The sequence below is a fragment of the Cyprinodon tularosa genome, unplaced genomic scaffold (genome assembly GCF_016077235.1).
Source record: "Cyprinodon tularosa strain WSP-4 unplaced genomic scaffold, ASM1607723v1 ctg451, whole genome shotgun sequence".
In the NCBI taxonomy this organism is placed as follows: Eukaryota; Metazoa; Chordata; class Actinopteri; order Cyprinodontiformes; family Cyprinodontidae; genus Cyprinodon; species Cyprinodon tularosa.
In genome coordinates, this window is record NW_024039176.1 from 33,078 (window position 1) to 47,894 (window position 14,817).

General features: G+C 38.5%; 1 protein-coding gene across 2 annotated transcripts in view; it reads right to left on the reverse strand.

Annotated features, from left to right (window-relative positions):
• Positions 1 to 14,817, reverse strand: part of LOC119793410 (protein disulfide-isomerase TMX3-like) — a 68,520-nt gene that overhangs the window by 6,369 nt on the left and 47,334 nt on the right. For both annotated transcript variants that reach the window (XM_038300624.1, XM_038300623.1), the window contains 2 exons: positions 7,177 to 7,306; positions 5,187 to 5,255 (listed from right to left, as the gene is read on the reverse strand). In XM_038300624.1, the coding sequence (XP_038156552.1) occupies positions 5,187 to 5,255; positions 7,177 to 7,306 (199 nt within the window). The remainder of the gene's footprint in view (positions 1 to 5,186; positions 5,256 to 7,176; positions 7,307 to 14,817) is intronic.

Consider the following 14,817-nt stretch of genomic DNA (forward strand, 5'->3'; position numbering starts at 1 on the left):
CTCATCTTTCTGCAAAAGAACTGTTAATTTTCCCTACTACTGTTTTATAATTAGTATTTTTTGTTATTTAAAATAGGTTATTATCCCATCATTTGTTATTAGACATTGTTGGTTATTAAGTTTGTTCTTGTATTCATTTTTCATTTAAACACAGATGTTACTCCAGTTTCACATTTCCTGTGGACATCTTGATCTTTTTGAGTTTGTAAGATTGTGCAATAGTTAAGTAAACAAAGTTGATTCTGATAATCAAACTGTTTGTTCTCCTTTTTCCCCCAAATTGGAATCGAAAAAAGAATCGATTAAGAATCGAATCGTTTCATAGAATCGAAAAGGGAATCGGAATCGTGAAAATCTTTTCAATTCCCAACCCTACTCTTATATAACCTACTGAAAATCTCACACAGACACTAGTGAAAAGCTCTCAAACTCGTGAAAACATTTACCTCTTATATAACCAACTAAAAAGCTCTCATACAAAGTAGTGAGAACTGTTCATATAAACTGGTGAAAAGCTTTACCTTTCATACACACTACTGAAAAGCTTTCATACACACTACTGAAAGCTTTCATACACACTACTGAGAAGCTTTCATATACACTACTGAAAAGCTTTCATATACACTACTGAAAAGCTTTTATACACACTACTGAAAAGCTTTCATACACACTACTGAAAGCTTTCATACACACTACTGAGAAGCTTTCATATACACTACTGAAAAGCTTTCATATACACTACTGAAAAGCTTTTATACACACTACTGAAAAGCTTTTATACACACTACTGAAAAGCTTTCATACACACTACTGAAAGCTTTCATACACACTACTGAGAAGCTTTCATATACACTACTGAAAAGCTTTCATATACACTACTGAAAAGCTTTCATATACACTACTGAAAAGCTTTTATACACACTACTGAAAAGCTTTTATACACACTACTGAAAAGCTTTTATACACACTACAGAGAAGCTTTCATATACACTACTGAAAAGCTTTCATGCACACTACTGAAAAGCTTTCATGCACACTACTGAAAAGCTTTCATGCACACTACTGAAAAGCTTTCATGCACACTACTGAAAAGCTTTCATGCACACTACTGAGAAGCTTTCATATACACTACTGAAAAGCTTTCATGCACACTACTGAGAAGCTTTCATATACACTACTGAAAAGCTTTCATGCACACTACTGAAAAGCTTTCATGCACACTACTGAAAAGCTTTCATGCACACTACTGAAAAGCTTTCATGCACACTACTGAAAAGCTTTCACACACACTACTGAAAAACTTTCATGCACACTACTGAAAAGCTTTCACACACACTACTGAAAAGCTTTCATGCACACTACTGAAAAGCTTTCACACACACTACTGAAAAACTTTCATACACACTACTGAAAAGCTATTTATGGATTTAAGTGGAAACGGAGGGCATTTATATTATAAGGTACATTGTTAGATGTAATATCTGCAAAAATATTTGCAAATAGCTGGTGCACAGTATTTATATTGTAAAACACTGTGCACTACATAATTTTTTTTAACGGTCACTTATTCAGTTATATTTATACACTTTTTAGGTCCACATTTTTAGGACCACTTTTGCTATAATCTTTGCTGCTGTAACACCACAATTCCCGCAGTATGGACCAATAAAGGGATTTCTTATTCTATTCTATATCATTCCAGTGTAGCTTTGATTATCAATATATTTGACCACCCTAGCTAATGCTAGTGGTAAGTTACTCCTCTACAATAAACAGATGTTTTGGAAATTGGGGGGATTGATACCTTTGACATAATTAGGTTTAAGAAAATCTTTAACCTTAAGAAGGTATTACTCCAGAATTGAGGTTTTGGAGTCCCGTATTAATCTGTGGGGGGACCAAAAAATTAGGGGGTTGGCACAGAGGATTTACAGCCTAAAGATCACTCATTGTCAAATAATTAAAATATCAGTGGAAACATGATGAATGCTGGTCAACTTAAATGCAGGAATTTACATGAACCAATTAGGCTTAACATTGCACTTGCTTCTTTTCTTAATTACATGTAAAATAAAAATTTAAACTTTATGTAAAATTGATCATATATTTTTGAAGAATGCTGGGCTGAACTGTATATCTGCATGTTTTTGTGTCCCATGGGATAACTTAAGCACACTTCATGCCTAAGTGAAATTATACCCTACTTTTGTTTAATTGGAACACCCTGCATATTATAATTTGCAACTCTAAATAGGGTCATGACTTAAAATCTCTGCAGATCTCTACACGATAAGATATCTTCTCCTTGCCCCTAATTAAAGCATTTCTCTATATTCTAAGCTCACTCTCTTCCCTTTGATGCATTTTGTCTAGTTCCATACTAATGCAGTCAAGTGAAATTTCTTCCTTCCAACTGAAACAGCAGCACAGAGGTCAGCTGGCAAGAGTTTTAGGTCTGTTTCTAAATATGTCATGTGACGACAATATTACTGATATAACAAATGTCTGGAAGGCAGCATTTGGTGAAGGATTATGACTACACATGAGAATTGGGAAGGAAATAATTCAGGTTTCCTCCGGTTATGACCCAGGGAAAAGTGCTGGCAATTTGACAGAGCAATGAGACAGTAGATGAGGTAAGGATTGGTTACATTATGCTAACTCTTCTGGATATGACTCACTGCACCTAATGTTGTTGCTTCCTCATGATCCTGTCAGAGATCCATTTAGGAGAGCTCTCTGGCGTCAGTGTGATGTCTATTAACCATTTCTGGTCTATTCTGGTCATTCTGATGCTCACAGCTCACTTATTTAGAGAGATATCAGTAGGTTAAGATTCATTTATTCCCTTTTCTTCTCAACTCAAGCCTTTCACTCATATTACTACCGTGTTGCTCATAAGGAAAGCCAAAAAGAGTTGTTACATACTCTATCCATAAGAACTACAAAAACACATAATTGTATTCTCATAATAGTAGATTTTCCCCAATCAGCCCCGTTCTGACCCTGGTCCAACTAATTTAAACTTCACAACCCTTCTAAAATAAATAACATTAATGCTAAGCAATATATAATACAGATAACCAAGGACATAAGATCTACTAGCAGCTCAGGAAGTCACAGAGCCCCATTGAATAAATTAAACTTCATCTTTTAATCTATTTATTCAACCTTTAATGGATATATGTAAATTAAAAGAAATAATTGAACTCCGGAAATAACTTCATGAACTCAAAACAACACAATAATTTATTGAAAGGACATACATTTTAATTATAAATAGACTTGATTGTTGAAGCACCAATGTCAGCTAAATAATTGCACTTAGCCTCTATAATGACCTTGAATATTTTGGTTTTTTTACACCTCAATCTATCATTTTATCTACAATAAGGAGTCTTTAAATAAACTGTCATTTATAATTTTCCTTGTCAACAGTTCAGTCACTATTTCCCTCCAATCCCTTTAAGGAAGAAAGGTACATATCAGTCAACATATACAAGCTTATAGGCTGCAGAAGCGGTCTGCACCAAATCAAGTCCTCTTTTGCATGAATTCCTACATCAGTACAATGAGGCACTGAGTTAATCAGCCTGGAGCTCTGCTGAGGTGTTCAGCAAGCCCACCTTGCTTTAATAGCAGCCAGAGGCTCATCTGCATTATTGGTTCTGGTGTCTGTTTTCTTCATCTTGACAAAACTCCTTAGACTCTCTATGGGGTTCAGGTCAGGCAGGTTTTCTGGCCAATCAAGCCCAGAAACACCAGGTAATAGGACTCTTGGCAATAAGGGCAGGAGCAAAGTCCTGCTGGGAAATAAAATCAGCATCTCCATAAAGCTCATCCGCAGAGGGGAAAATGACATCTTCTAAAATGTCCTGGTAGACCCCAGTTAGAAGTTTAACTTTTTTGAATCTGACGGCATAAAATTCATGTTAGGCCCAAAGCTGCTTGGAGTATGTTCTTCCCAACTCATTCTACAAAATATGTGCCAAAGATTTATGAATGAAATTCTAAATTTTAGTTTTATTTATAAAGTTTTATTCTCTTCAGCCCATTTAAGACAATGAATTGTCTCTAGTTTATGGGGAAGGAAATGGGGAATGAGTAAATTGCTGCCTGAATCCAATAATCTGTACAGAACCAACAGGATCTCAGCTTCCCACACATCTGCTTTTTGAACATTTTTTTAATTCCTATCTAACTTTAAGAAAAACATGTATTAATATTGTTTGACCTAGAGGACATAAAACAAAGTTAAAGGTCCAGTTTTGTTTACTGAATCTTACCAGAATGTTCTTCATTTTATAGTCTGCTTATACAATTGCAGCTGAAAGCAGCAAGAACTTTAATCCATGCTTAAGTATAAGTGTGTGGACTGTAAAGCATTACAACACAGCTGTGTATACATTCCTCTCACACCCTTGGTGGGAAAAAAAAACCCCATCATTCCCAAAAAGCCAACAACTAATGGCAAATGTGGGAGGAGAAGCAAGTCCCGCCTCCTGTGCCCTTTTTCTCCCCCTGCAAATCTGACTCTTCTGTGTGTTTTTGCCATCGTACAGTGTTTTTTTTTCCTATTCTCTATATTCTCTACATAATAGCTACACTGCTTACATTTACACAGACAAGGGAACGTACAGAAGGTAGCACTGCAAGGGAAGAGTTATCCTTTAGAAATAACCCTGCTTTGACTTTGTCTCTCTCTAGACCAAACAGCAGATATCTTAAATCAAAACAGGTTAGAATACAAAGAATGTCAAATAGATGGTTTATGAATCAATTTTTAGACTAATGCATGAGAGGAAAAATTTTTATGAAAAATGTTCTTGCAAAGGGAGACTGTTTTGTCACTCTAATAAACAATAAAGTATGAGTCTGAAATGATGCAAAAAGCCTTTCCAAGATCGAAGCATCTATAAACAAAAAAAAAAACTTAAATTATTCTATACTAACGGTTTGAAAAAGCCGTGCCTTAGAGGCATTTAATTACAAAACTGAAGCCATGGAGGGGAAAAAAAAGCAGAAATCACTATTTCGCCTATTCTACCTTAAGGGTTTATTGTTGATCCCAGATTACTTCACTCATTCTTTTCCTAGGAGAAGCAATAGTAATCACAGCTGCTCTGTGATTAGGAAGTTATCCCCGATTCTCATCATGCAGGAGCCTGAACAGAACAGCAACTTACCATGATGGTGGACCTGGCATCAAAGGCCACGCGTTTGATCCGCTGCATGAAGCCATCACCCCCATACGCCTGCAGGAAAAGGACGTTACTGCAGTCTTAGATTTAAAAGCATAATATTTGGTTTATTAGGCTACGTTCACACTGCAGGCCTTAATGCTCAATTCGGATTTTTTTTTTTGTGAAATCCGATTTATTTTGCATTGCCGTTCACATTTCCAAATATATGCGATTTGTATGTGATCGCCTTTGTGAACTGCATTCATACAACGCAAATGTCCCGCATTCACAGTGGAGGACACAATGGCGTCACAAGCAAGCGTTCTCTGTGTTTATGGAAGTAAACATGGGTGGTAGTGCTGGAGCGCATCTAGCGACCCTTCCAAACTTTAAACATTCAATCTTTTCAATAAGTTTAATCATAAACACTGCTCTCCGCATTATCATCAGCCATTGTTGTTGTTCTGCGTAGAAAGAAGCAGAATAGTGACCTTTTTTGAGTATTAATGATTTTCAGGTTGGATGAATGCAACCTGGCTGTTCAGACACAGGTCGCATTTGAAAAGATCAGATTCATATCTGATTCATAGCCAGGTGGCCTAGATCGCATTGGAAAAAATCCGATCTGTTGTTCAGGCTGGCATGAAAAGATCAGATTCAGCTCTTATATGGGCAAAAACAAAAATCGGATTTGGGTCACTTCAGTCTGCAGTGTGAACGTAGCCTTAGAGCGTTTGGTGAACGGTATAACATACTGTGCTATGTGGGTGGATTGATGGGTAGTCTAGTGAATGAGATCAGTAGTAGAGTTTGGGATGTTTATATACCCAACCAGTCCTACAAAATACCTAATATAACAATTTCTACAATTTTCCAGACACTATTAGACTTTATTCAACTCACTTTCATATTTAAATAATTTTGCTAAGAATGTGCATCCATCTCTAGTTTTTGTCCCATGTTTCAGCTGTGCTCCATCTGAATCCATTTTGTCAGTTAAAGCATCTGGGCCTGATGTGTGCCGAAGCTTATTCATCAGGATGTCCAGTTAATTAGCTCTGCCCAAACAGGACCTCTGCAAATTAGCTAGAAGAGGGCATGAGGCTCATTTCTCAGGTAGCAGCTGTTGCACTGTACGCTTGTGGCACACGAAAACGGATACAGAGGTTCTGAGCATTTCTTTCCATTGCTAGAAAGTTGAAAGTATAGAAAGACTTGAATGCTAAAGCTGGGTATGTACCGCAAAAGCAGGGAGTTCAAAGCTCCTTGAAACAATAGTGGAAAGTTGAAACAGACCACCATCTTTGTCTATTTATGGCTAGGGAAAAAAAAAACTATCCCTATTCTAGTGTTTCAAGATTTAATTTGTTCCTGGGTGGAAAAAAAATCCCTCATTCCTCAAGCGTTCCCTGAAAAACCCACAGAAACATACTTTCCATCCCCTATTATTCTGTTTGCGTCCACATGAAGCATGGACCAGCCGTGAGAGAGGCTCGTGGCAGACATTAAGGTCATGATGAGAAAAGCCTGAAACAGTCCAGGCTTGCCCTGAACCGGACGGCAGAACTGCGTATTTGGTGGGCGGTGGTTTGTTTTAAAGAGCAAAAAATAGCCAAGAAAAAAAAAGAGAGAACCTCTGAATGTTTGGCTTATGGTTTCATACATCTGGGGACTACAGGAAAGCAACATGAAATATGTTATGATTATAAATCTATGTAGTAATCTGCCTGTTTGATTTAAAGCACAAGTAAATAATCGCTCAAAAGGGGACAGAAATGTGAAATCTAAACATGTTAAAGGAGATTTCAATTTATTTCCATGTGCATTTTTTCTTAAGACTTAAAATGCAAGACAACATGCCTGATTAATGAGAACCAGTGAGGTGATTACAATTGTACAAGATGAGGGGAAGAGGGCGGACGGGCTATTCTGGGCTGAAAGCGCAAACAGAAAGCAGGGGAGGGAGACGGAGAAAGGAGGTGTAGGTTTTAACCTGTGCAGAGCCGTTCAGAACGCTGCTGATGAATTGGACCAGCTGCTCCACGCTCTCAATCGGCTCGCCGGGCAAGAAGTACTGCTCGTTGGATGTGTTAAGGATGATAACGGTGGGCACTGTCACTTCCCTGAGGAAAAAAACAACAATAGAATACGGTATTTAATCTTGTTCACCTCAGCGCCACTGTGTGCTGTTATCAATGTAAATGGTTGGATGGGAACATAATGAAGTTATCTTATAGAACAAATTGGAAAACAGATAATACAGCGGTGTGACAAACAAAGTCTTTGTACTGAGAGCAACCTAACTTTTCCCACGGGCTTTCTTTCAAAGGGAGGACTTCTAATAAAGAACACAATCCTGTTTCCTATGTTTTGAAAAGAAAAAAAGCAGAAACTCACAGGCTTTTTAAGCTTTATTACTCAAGCTTTATATAAGGAAACATTAAATAATATTCAAGGTTCAACACTTGTCTTATAAATACCCCATTACTCCAGTATTTCTGGAGGCTTTTCTTTTCCAACTAAAAGCTCCAATTATAGAAATCAGTGGCTAACTTTAACCCATCCATTAGGAAGCAGTGTGCTGCCACACTACTCCAGGGGACTATACTGGGGTTAAGGGTCGCCAACCACAAGGCAACCCCCATAAAAAAGTATGAAAAAGACATAAATAGATCAGAAACGGATGCTGGATCACCTCCAAGATCATTTCACAACACTCAACACCATTGTATAGAACCTATTTTAGCTCATTGATAAGCGATCTCTGGAGTTAAATGGACACCACTATTAATTAATGGAAACATTTTATGATTTAGAAAAGGACATCAAGGTGTGGAGATTCCCAAACTAATAAAAGCAGGGACTCATCTGTGCAACAGCAGCAGTATTTTATGACACCTTTGGAACTTTTTTTTTTTTTTTACATATTTTTAAGACTGTATTAATATTGATGACATTTTGTACATATTTTTTCTGATCATCTTCCTTCAAATGGAGCATTTACATAAACTGATTTTCTTTAAAACAATAAAAAAGAAGGTATTCCCTCTAGCTAAGCCTTTGGATGCATATCCTGTTTTCTAATTTCTATAATGACAAAGCAGTAAAAACAGTGCAAAAATACTAGAATTATCTCAAAGAAATTATATTCTTTCCCTTTAGTAATATAGAAAGATAAAAAAGTGATACTATGCTTCAACATATCAAAGAATTCAAATAACATGATTACGTTTCTAGTGACAATAGTCTGATTGGTGTAGGCTTCACAGCAGTAGAAAAGCTACCAGGTTCCTTAAACACAGCTTCGACTGGCTCCAACGCCACACGCAGTCTAATACTAGAACCAACTGTTGAAAAAAACAGTTGGAAGTAAATCACTGGGCGTCTTAAGGGAAGCCCCTCTGCCTCTACACTGGGCCCAGTGGTCCACTCATCTTTAGTTTAGCAGAAGACTCAAACAGTAACCTTCACTTTACACTCCTGAGCTGCCTAATCTCCACAAATCGGCAAAAGAATTAGAAATCCTTGTGAGATAAGGAATAAGGTCATAAAGCAACTAATCCCTTTTCCACACATTTTGTGCAGCACCAAAGCCCGGCTTAGATAAGGTATGCCGCTGCTTAGACGCGCACACACTGAGGCACACAAACAGTCCAATCGCTGTGCTGCCTCCTCACATCCCTGCGGTGTTACTCAACCCAGCAACAAATTGCACACATATCCATCAATGTCCCAATCCACCACCCAGCTGAGATCCAGAGTGCAAACACACACGCCCGTGTGGTGGATTCATCAACACTGCACTGCTCTGTCCAGCTGAGAGCTGCAGCCACACACACACACACACACACACACACACACACACACACACACACACACACACACACACACACACACACCCTACTCCAACAGATGGCCCTCATTTATACTAAATATGGATTAGCCTTTATGCCTCTAAGTGGGACTACAGGGGGTTCGCTGCAATGATGAAGGGACATGCTATCTAGCGCAGTGAAATCACTGTTTTCCAATGCAAACAAAAATGACTGCCTCATACTATGGTGGCCCTTAAACAGCAACACCATTATTAATCATTTTACAACTTTTTATCCGCCCACATTTAATAGGATGCCTGTACTGGAAAATTCCAGTGAAAACAGAACTAAATACAACTAAAGAAAGAAGTCAATGAGTCTGGTTACCAAAGAGTCACTGCCTTTATTTAGACAACTGCTTGAAGCTAACATCAAATCTTCCTTCACTGAAATACATCAGTGGGCCACAGTTTGGAACAACTTTCCAAAATATACCAGATTTAAAGGACAAAGACCTTTTCCAGTCACCAAGAGAAGGTGAAACTTGCTAACTGATTAATCTGTCGACTATTTTTTTGATTAGACGATTAATAATCAGATAGCAAAAGATTTTTTACAGCTTTGGATGAAGAATTTTAATGGAGAAAAATGTTTTTATTTTTCTTAAAATGTCGGTACAATTATTCTACTGAGCGGTTTCCTCTGTCTCTGAACTCCGTTAAGATTAATCAATCACTAAATTAGTTAATTATTTCAATAACTGATTAAACTGATTCAGCCTTAGTGCCAGGTGCTACCAAGACCCTAATTCTCCTGTCGGGAAACTATAATGTTGATTTGAATCCATTAGATTCACTGCTTTGCTGAAAAATAACAACCCTCTTTTTAAAGAACAACTATAAAGAGCAGAACTAACTAGCATTTGAAGCGGTTCATAACTTAATCCAACCCAATTTACAGATACTTTCCTTGTGCTAAAAAAATCTTTTTGGGAATGTTGCCCAAAACTTACATTTTTTTTTTTAAGTCTGGGTGTTTTCTGTGCAGGAAAAAAAAAATGTATTTTTGGTCACAAAAAAGCTGAATATCTTTCTATTGTTGCTATTAACTCTAACCAGCCATCCTGATTAGTTTTTATTTAGCCTTTTCTAACAATTTCAGAAATGAGTCCAGTTCTTATGATTTCACCTCTGCCCAATATTTTCTCAGATTATCAATGTGTCCCAACCCTGTACCATGGTGTGTAAAAAAAAAAAAAAAAATGGTGTTGACATTTTTGTATCCCATTCTGACTGATGCCTTTATACCATGAGTCCTACTGATCTCTTCTAAATCTTCTCTTTCACCAACTACATTCAGAGGACATGAAGGTATCTGATTGGGGGTATGAGATGCAGACGATGGAGACAGATGATCATTTAAAACTATGCACACATGCAGCCAGGTATTTGCACGGTTACAAAGTTATATATTCATTTCTATTCGGTGGCCGTGATTCCAAACTTTGCGTGTCGTCTTTATGAATCAAAAATGGGGATGTGCAAGTAACGAGTTTGTTAATCAAACCCCCACAACCCCGACACCAGCAATCACTAACTGCATTCAATCGGAACCGCATCTATTTCACAGACTGATTTAAAGTTCTTCCTCTCCCTCTAATGACTCATATTCTCTGATAAAAAGTCTTCCTCCCACACAGGGAGTTCTCACATCTTTAGTTTTTCACTGCCTGTTAAAGGTGTTGACAATAATCTTATATTAAACAAACCCAAAGATGCCCTGAAGACTCTGAATGGTGCTCATCGTATATAACTGTGGATTCCTGGATGTGTTTTCGGGGCCCCTGATGAAAGCTGGGGTCGCCTTTAGTGAGAGACAGACTGCTACCAGACGGTGATCTCAGTGATGACAGGAAAGGGGATAAAAAGCAATCAGGTTTATTTCTACGACTCTCCTAGGGGGGGAAGATTGGTTGACAGGCCAGGATTTTATTCCTCAAAAGAGGGCAATTAATCCTGCAGAGCATAAGCCAAATCCAGAGTCACGATCCCAGCATTGTGCATGCTGCATGTTCCCATACAAAACTAGAAACGCTAATCACTCCTTTTATCCCTAAATATACTCACTTCCTGTTTAATTTTAGGGGTGCCGGGACACTTTCGGTTGAATCTGGTCACATTGAATCTCCAGTCGCCTGTGTTCATTGACTAGTTGAGTTAATTACACAGGACTTAGGAGAGCAAAGCTGCCATAATCTCTCTCCGACAAACAATAACATGCTCAAATTAAAACAACATCCTGCAGCAGGCCCATTACGCATTCAGACTCTCACACTAAATTAAACAGAAAACACATAACGAGGCACTAGAAGTTACTTGACACAAAACAGACAAGCGACCGCCGCAGCTCTGCTGCTCTGTAACACATGTGGGGTTGGGTCTAATTAAAAAGTGTGCCATGTCAGATGGAGGATCTCTCACAGCACAACACCCTAACAGTCGGCCCTCGGAGCCGGTACAAGGGCGCTACAGCCGAATCTTCCTTCGTTAGTGCTGCTCTCTGACAAAAATATTAAAAGCACCATAGATGTAATCCACCCGTTCATAACCCTTTAACTTTTTCTAATTGACACATTACAACCAAATAATTCAATACAATCTACTTGGATTTTACAAGATGTGTTAATGTGACATAGGAGCAGATTGCTTTATTATCTTTTCCATTTAAGAGTGGTTTTCATTTGTTTTCAGCCCCTCTACTCAGATACCCCTAAATTACTGGCAGACCAAGCAAGTCTTTGGGGATCTGTCACTTAGCTGGAACATCTATAAAACTAGATTAACTCTTATGTGCAAAATGGCTGAAAATATTTAAAACACAAATAAGCTTTGACATAAATGCTTGTGAAAATTCTCAGTCATGCGCGTTGTGGAAACCAAAAAACAGGACTTTTGGTCAGTTTTTCAAAACATGTTTCTACATCTGATGAGTGCGCCAGTTCTAATGGCTCACACTAGACCAAGCTGTTGGAGCACTAATATTTTAAGCACCTGGGAAAGCATCCTTCTAAGCACATTTAAAGGTATACTGGAGGATATTCTTTTTCTGGGTCATCTAAATAAGTGGTCCTCTTAAATGTCAACATTCTCGTGATACTGGTGGTGAGTCTATAGTGGAAAAATTGCTAATCTTCTTTTGGAAAGTAAGCTTGTATGAGTGATGCAAACAGCAACTTTTAAACAGAGTATGCACGAGAAGAAATGGGCTTGTGCATGCTCTCGCACGTGTTTAACAGGCATTCTCTCTTGGGTCTTTTCGAAAATTGGCGAAAATCCTCCTCCACTATAACTTTAAAGTAAACTTGCTCACCGGAGTCGTGTTTTGTATGCACTCCAACTACTGGCTACTGTAGTGCCAAATTGCCCAATTTACGCTACCCCTCTGAAACCGATCCGTGCCAAGCTTGGTTCTTCCGACCATTTACACACCACACTAGCATGGTTCCTTGCCTCCTATCGGCAGTCCACAATACTACAGCTCGCAAGGTGTCGGTGCCCGACATTTTTAAATTTTAGCGTTTTTAAATCTTAGCGTCCTCCGCCAAAATTTGAAAGACAGCCTGAGTCTCTGCATCATCCCAGGTTGCACCACGCTCTTTTGATGCCATTTATTGTTAATAGCCTGAAGTTCATGTTGTGAACAGGTGAAGAGATCTGTGAATTGCAAAGCCAGACACGCCGGAAAACCCGCAAAAGGAGTCATCTGACTGTGAATAGAAGATACGGTGTCGCCCATGCACTCTTTTGTTATCAGAGAAGCAAGGCACAACTGAACTGTGCCGAGCCCTACTGTTGAACTAGTACTAGATTTAGCGCTGTTTGGTTGTGTCTGGAACAGCCCAGCTCAGTTGCGTTCCATTTAAACTCAAGAGTTATCTCAGTAACCGTGCTCGGACCATTCTTGGCAGGGTTTCAAAAGGGTAGTGTAAATGGCGCTAAAATCTCCTGGAAAATGGTCCAAAGCTTTTCAGAAGAACTGAGTAAACGCCTGATTGTCTGTAACCTAAAATATGTAATTGCAGCTCTGAATGTTTGTTAAGGGTTGCACTCCTGCAAGGAGGAGAATCATCAACCCAACCCATGATCATGCTGGCTTTAGCTACAATCATATTCTGTTCCTTCTAAAGAAAAACCTCCCTTGAAGCGTGACAATGACAACCATGTTTGACCATTTTAGTTTTCTTCCCTACGTCGCCTATGTAGGACCAAAAATAAATACATTACGTCCTCACTAGAACAGAGGCTTTTTCACATGCTTTCCCCCTAACACCCCAAAGTCTTATTGGAGACTGGAAATAAAACTGCTCTTGTCTTTTTTAACCCATTGCCTTCTTCTTGCCACTTTGCCACAAAGTACAGATTTTTGAAGCAAATTAATAACTTATGTTGAAAGGTTATTCCACCAGAGCTGTGGATTTCTAGAGCTTCTCCAGAGTTACTATAAGTAACTAAGCTGCCTCTCATTAATTCTCTAATTACTCTGCCCATGCATTCACACTAGGGGTGGGTATTGGCAAAGAAGTCATGATTCGATTTGAATCACGATTCCCATGTTTTATCCCCAATATTTTCACTGAACACTGTAAGAAAAAGATACAGCCATTACCAGTGGCTGACTGGCTGGGTATGATCTGGAGAGTGTCTTCAATTGATTCATAACTGAAAGAAACTGAATTCACACATAGCTTTATTTATTGAAATTACTTTTGGAGGTGTTGCCATGAAAACAAATACTGGACACAAATATTACTATTACTGGTGTGGACACATTGACAAAAAGATCTTAGGATTCATAAAACTTGAAATAACAAAATAAGGATAATCAGTACATTTACATGGCCTCAGTGGTCCTTTTGCAAATTACATGCATCATAACAATTTCATTTTTACCTTTGTTTTTAAAGCCAGAATGCATCCAAGCATCTGACTTGAAATGTGATTGAGCCGGGGGGGGGGGGGGGGGGGGGGGGGCGAATTTTCGCAGTCTCCTCCATATTTTGTTTACAAATGACTCGTCTCAGTATCCCGTGGCCGGACATGCTTGTGACACAAAGCAGCAGGCGTCAACACATACACAGCGACATCTGCTGGACTGGAAGTTGTATTCCACTTGATTTGGCTGATGTGCGCCAACCATTAATGGATTTTATTTGTTCTATTTTTTTTTTTTTTATAATTGATTCTTGCCTTCAAGAATCGATGCAGTAGATCACAAAAATTAGAATCGCGATGCATCGTAATGACGATTATTTTTAGTCCTTCGTCAATACTTTTTCGCTATATTCTATTTTGCCTCAAAAGGCTTCATCTTCGCTGCTCTGATCTCTGCATTTTCTCCATCAAACTATGTCAAAACCAGTCCCTGAGTGGTTGCCTTTTCACAGAAAGTTTCTGATTTTTCATCTCTAGCAGTCCCTAATTGCTCTCACCACTGGCCACTTTCCCGCTATGGCCCACATGCTTTGCATAGGTATATCATGCAAAAGGCAGACTTTGCGTTCAGTGTAAATGCACCATTAGTTGGATATATGTATCTGGGTAGATTTAATGATTGTTTAACCATTCTAACATTTTATATTTATTTTAGATCCTGCAGTAACCTTCTTCACACATCTTTCCTGAACATTCTGCAGAATACCTTGGCCCTTACCATACAGTTTGCTTGCTAATCAAGTCTCATAAATCACGGTGGCACAGAACAGCTGTACTAATATTGAGATTAAATTACAGACGAAATGATTCCTTTTTAGCAATTCAGTG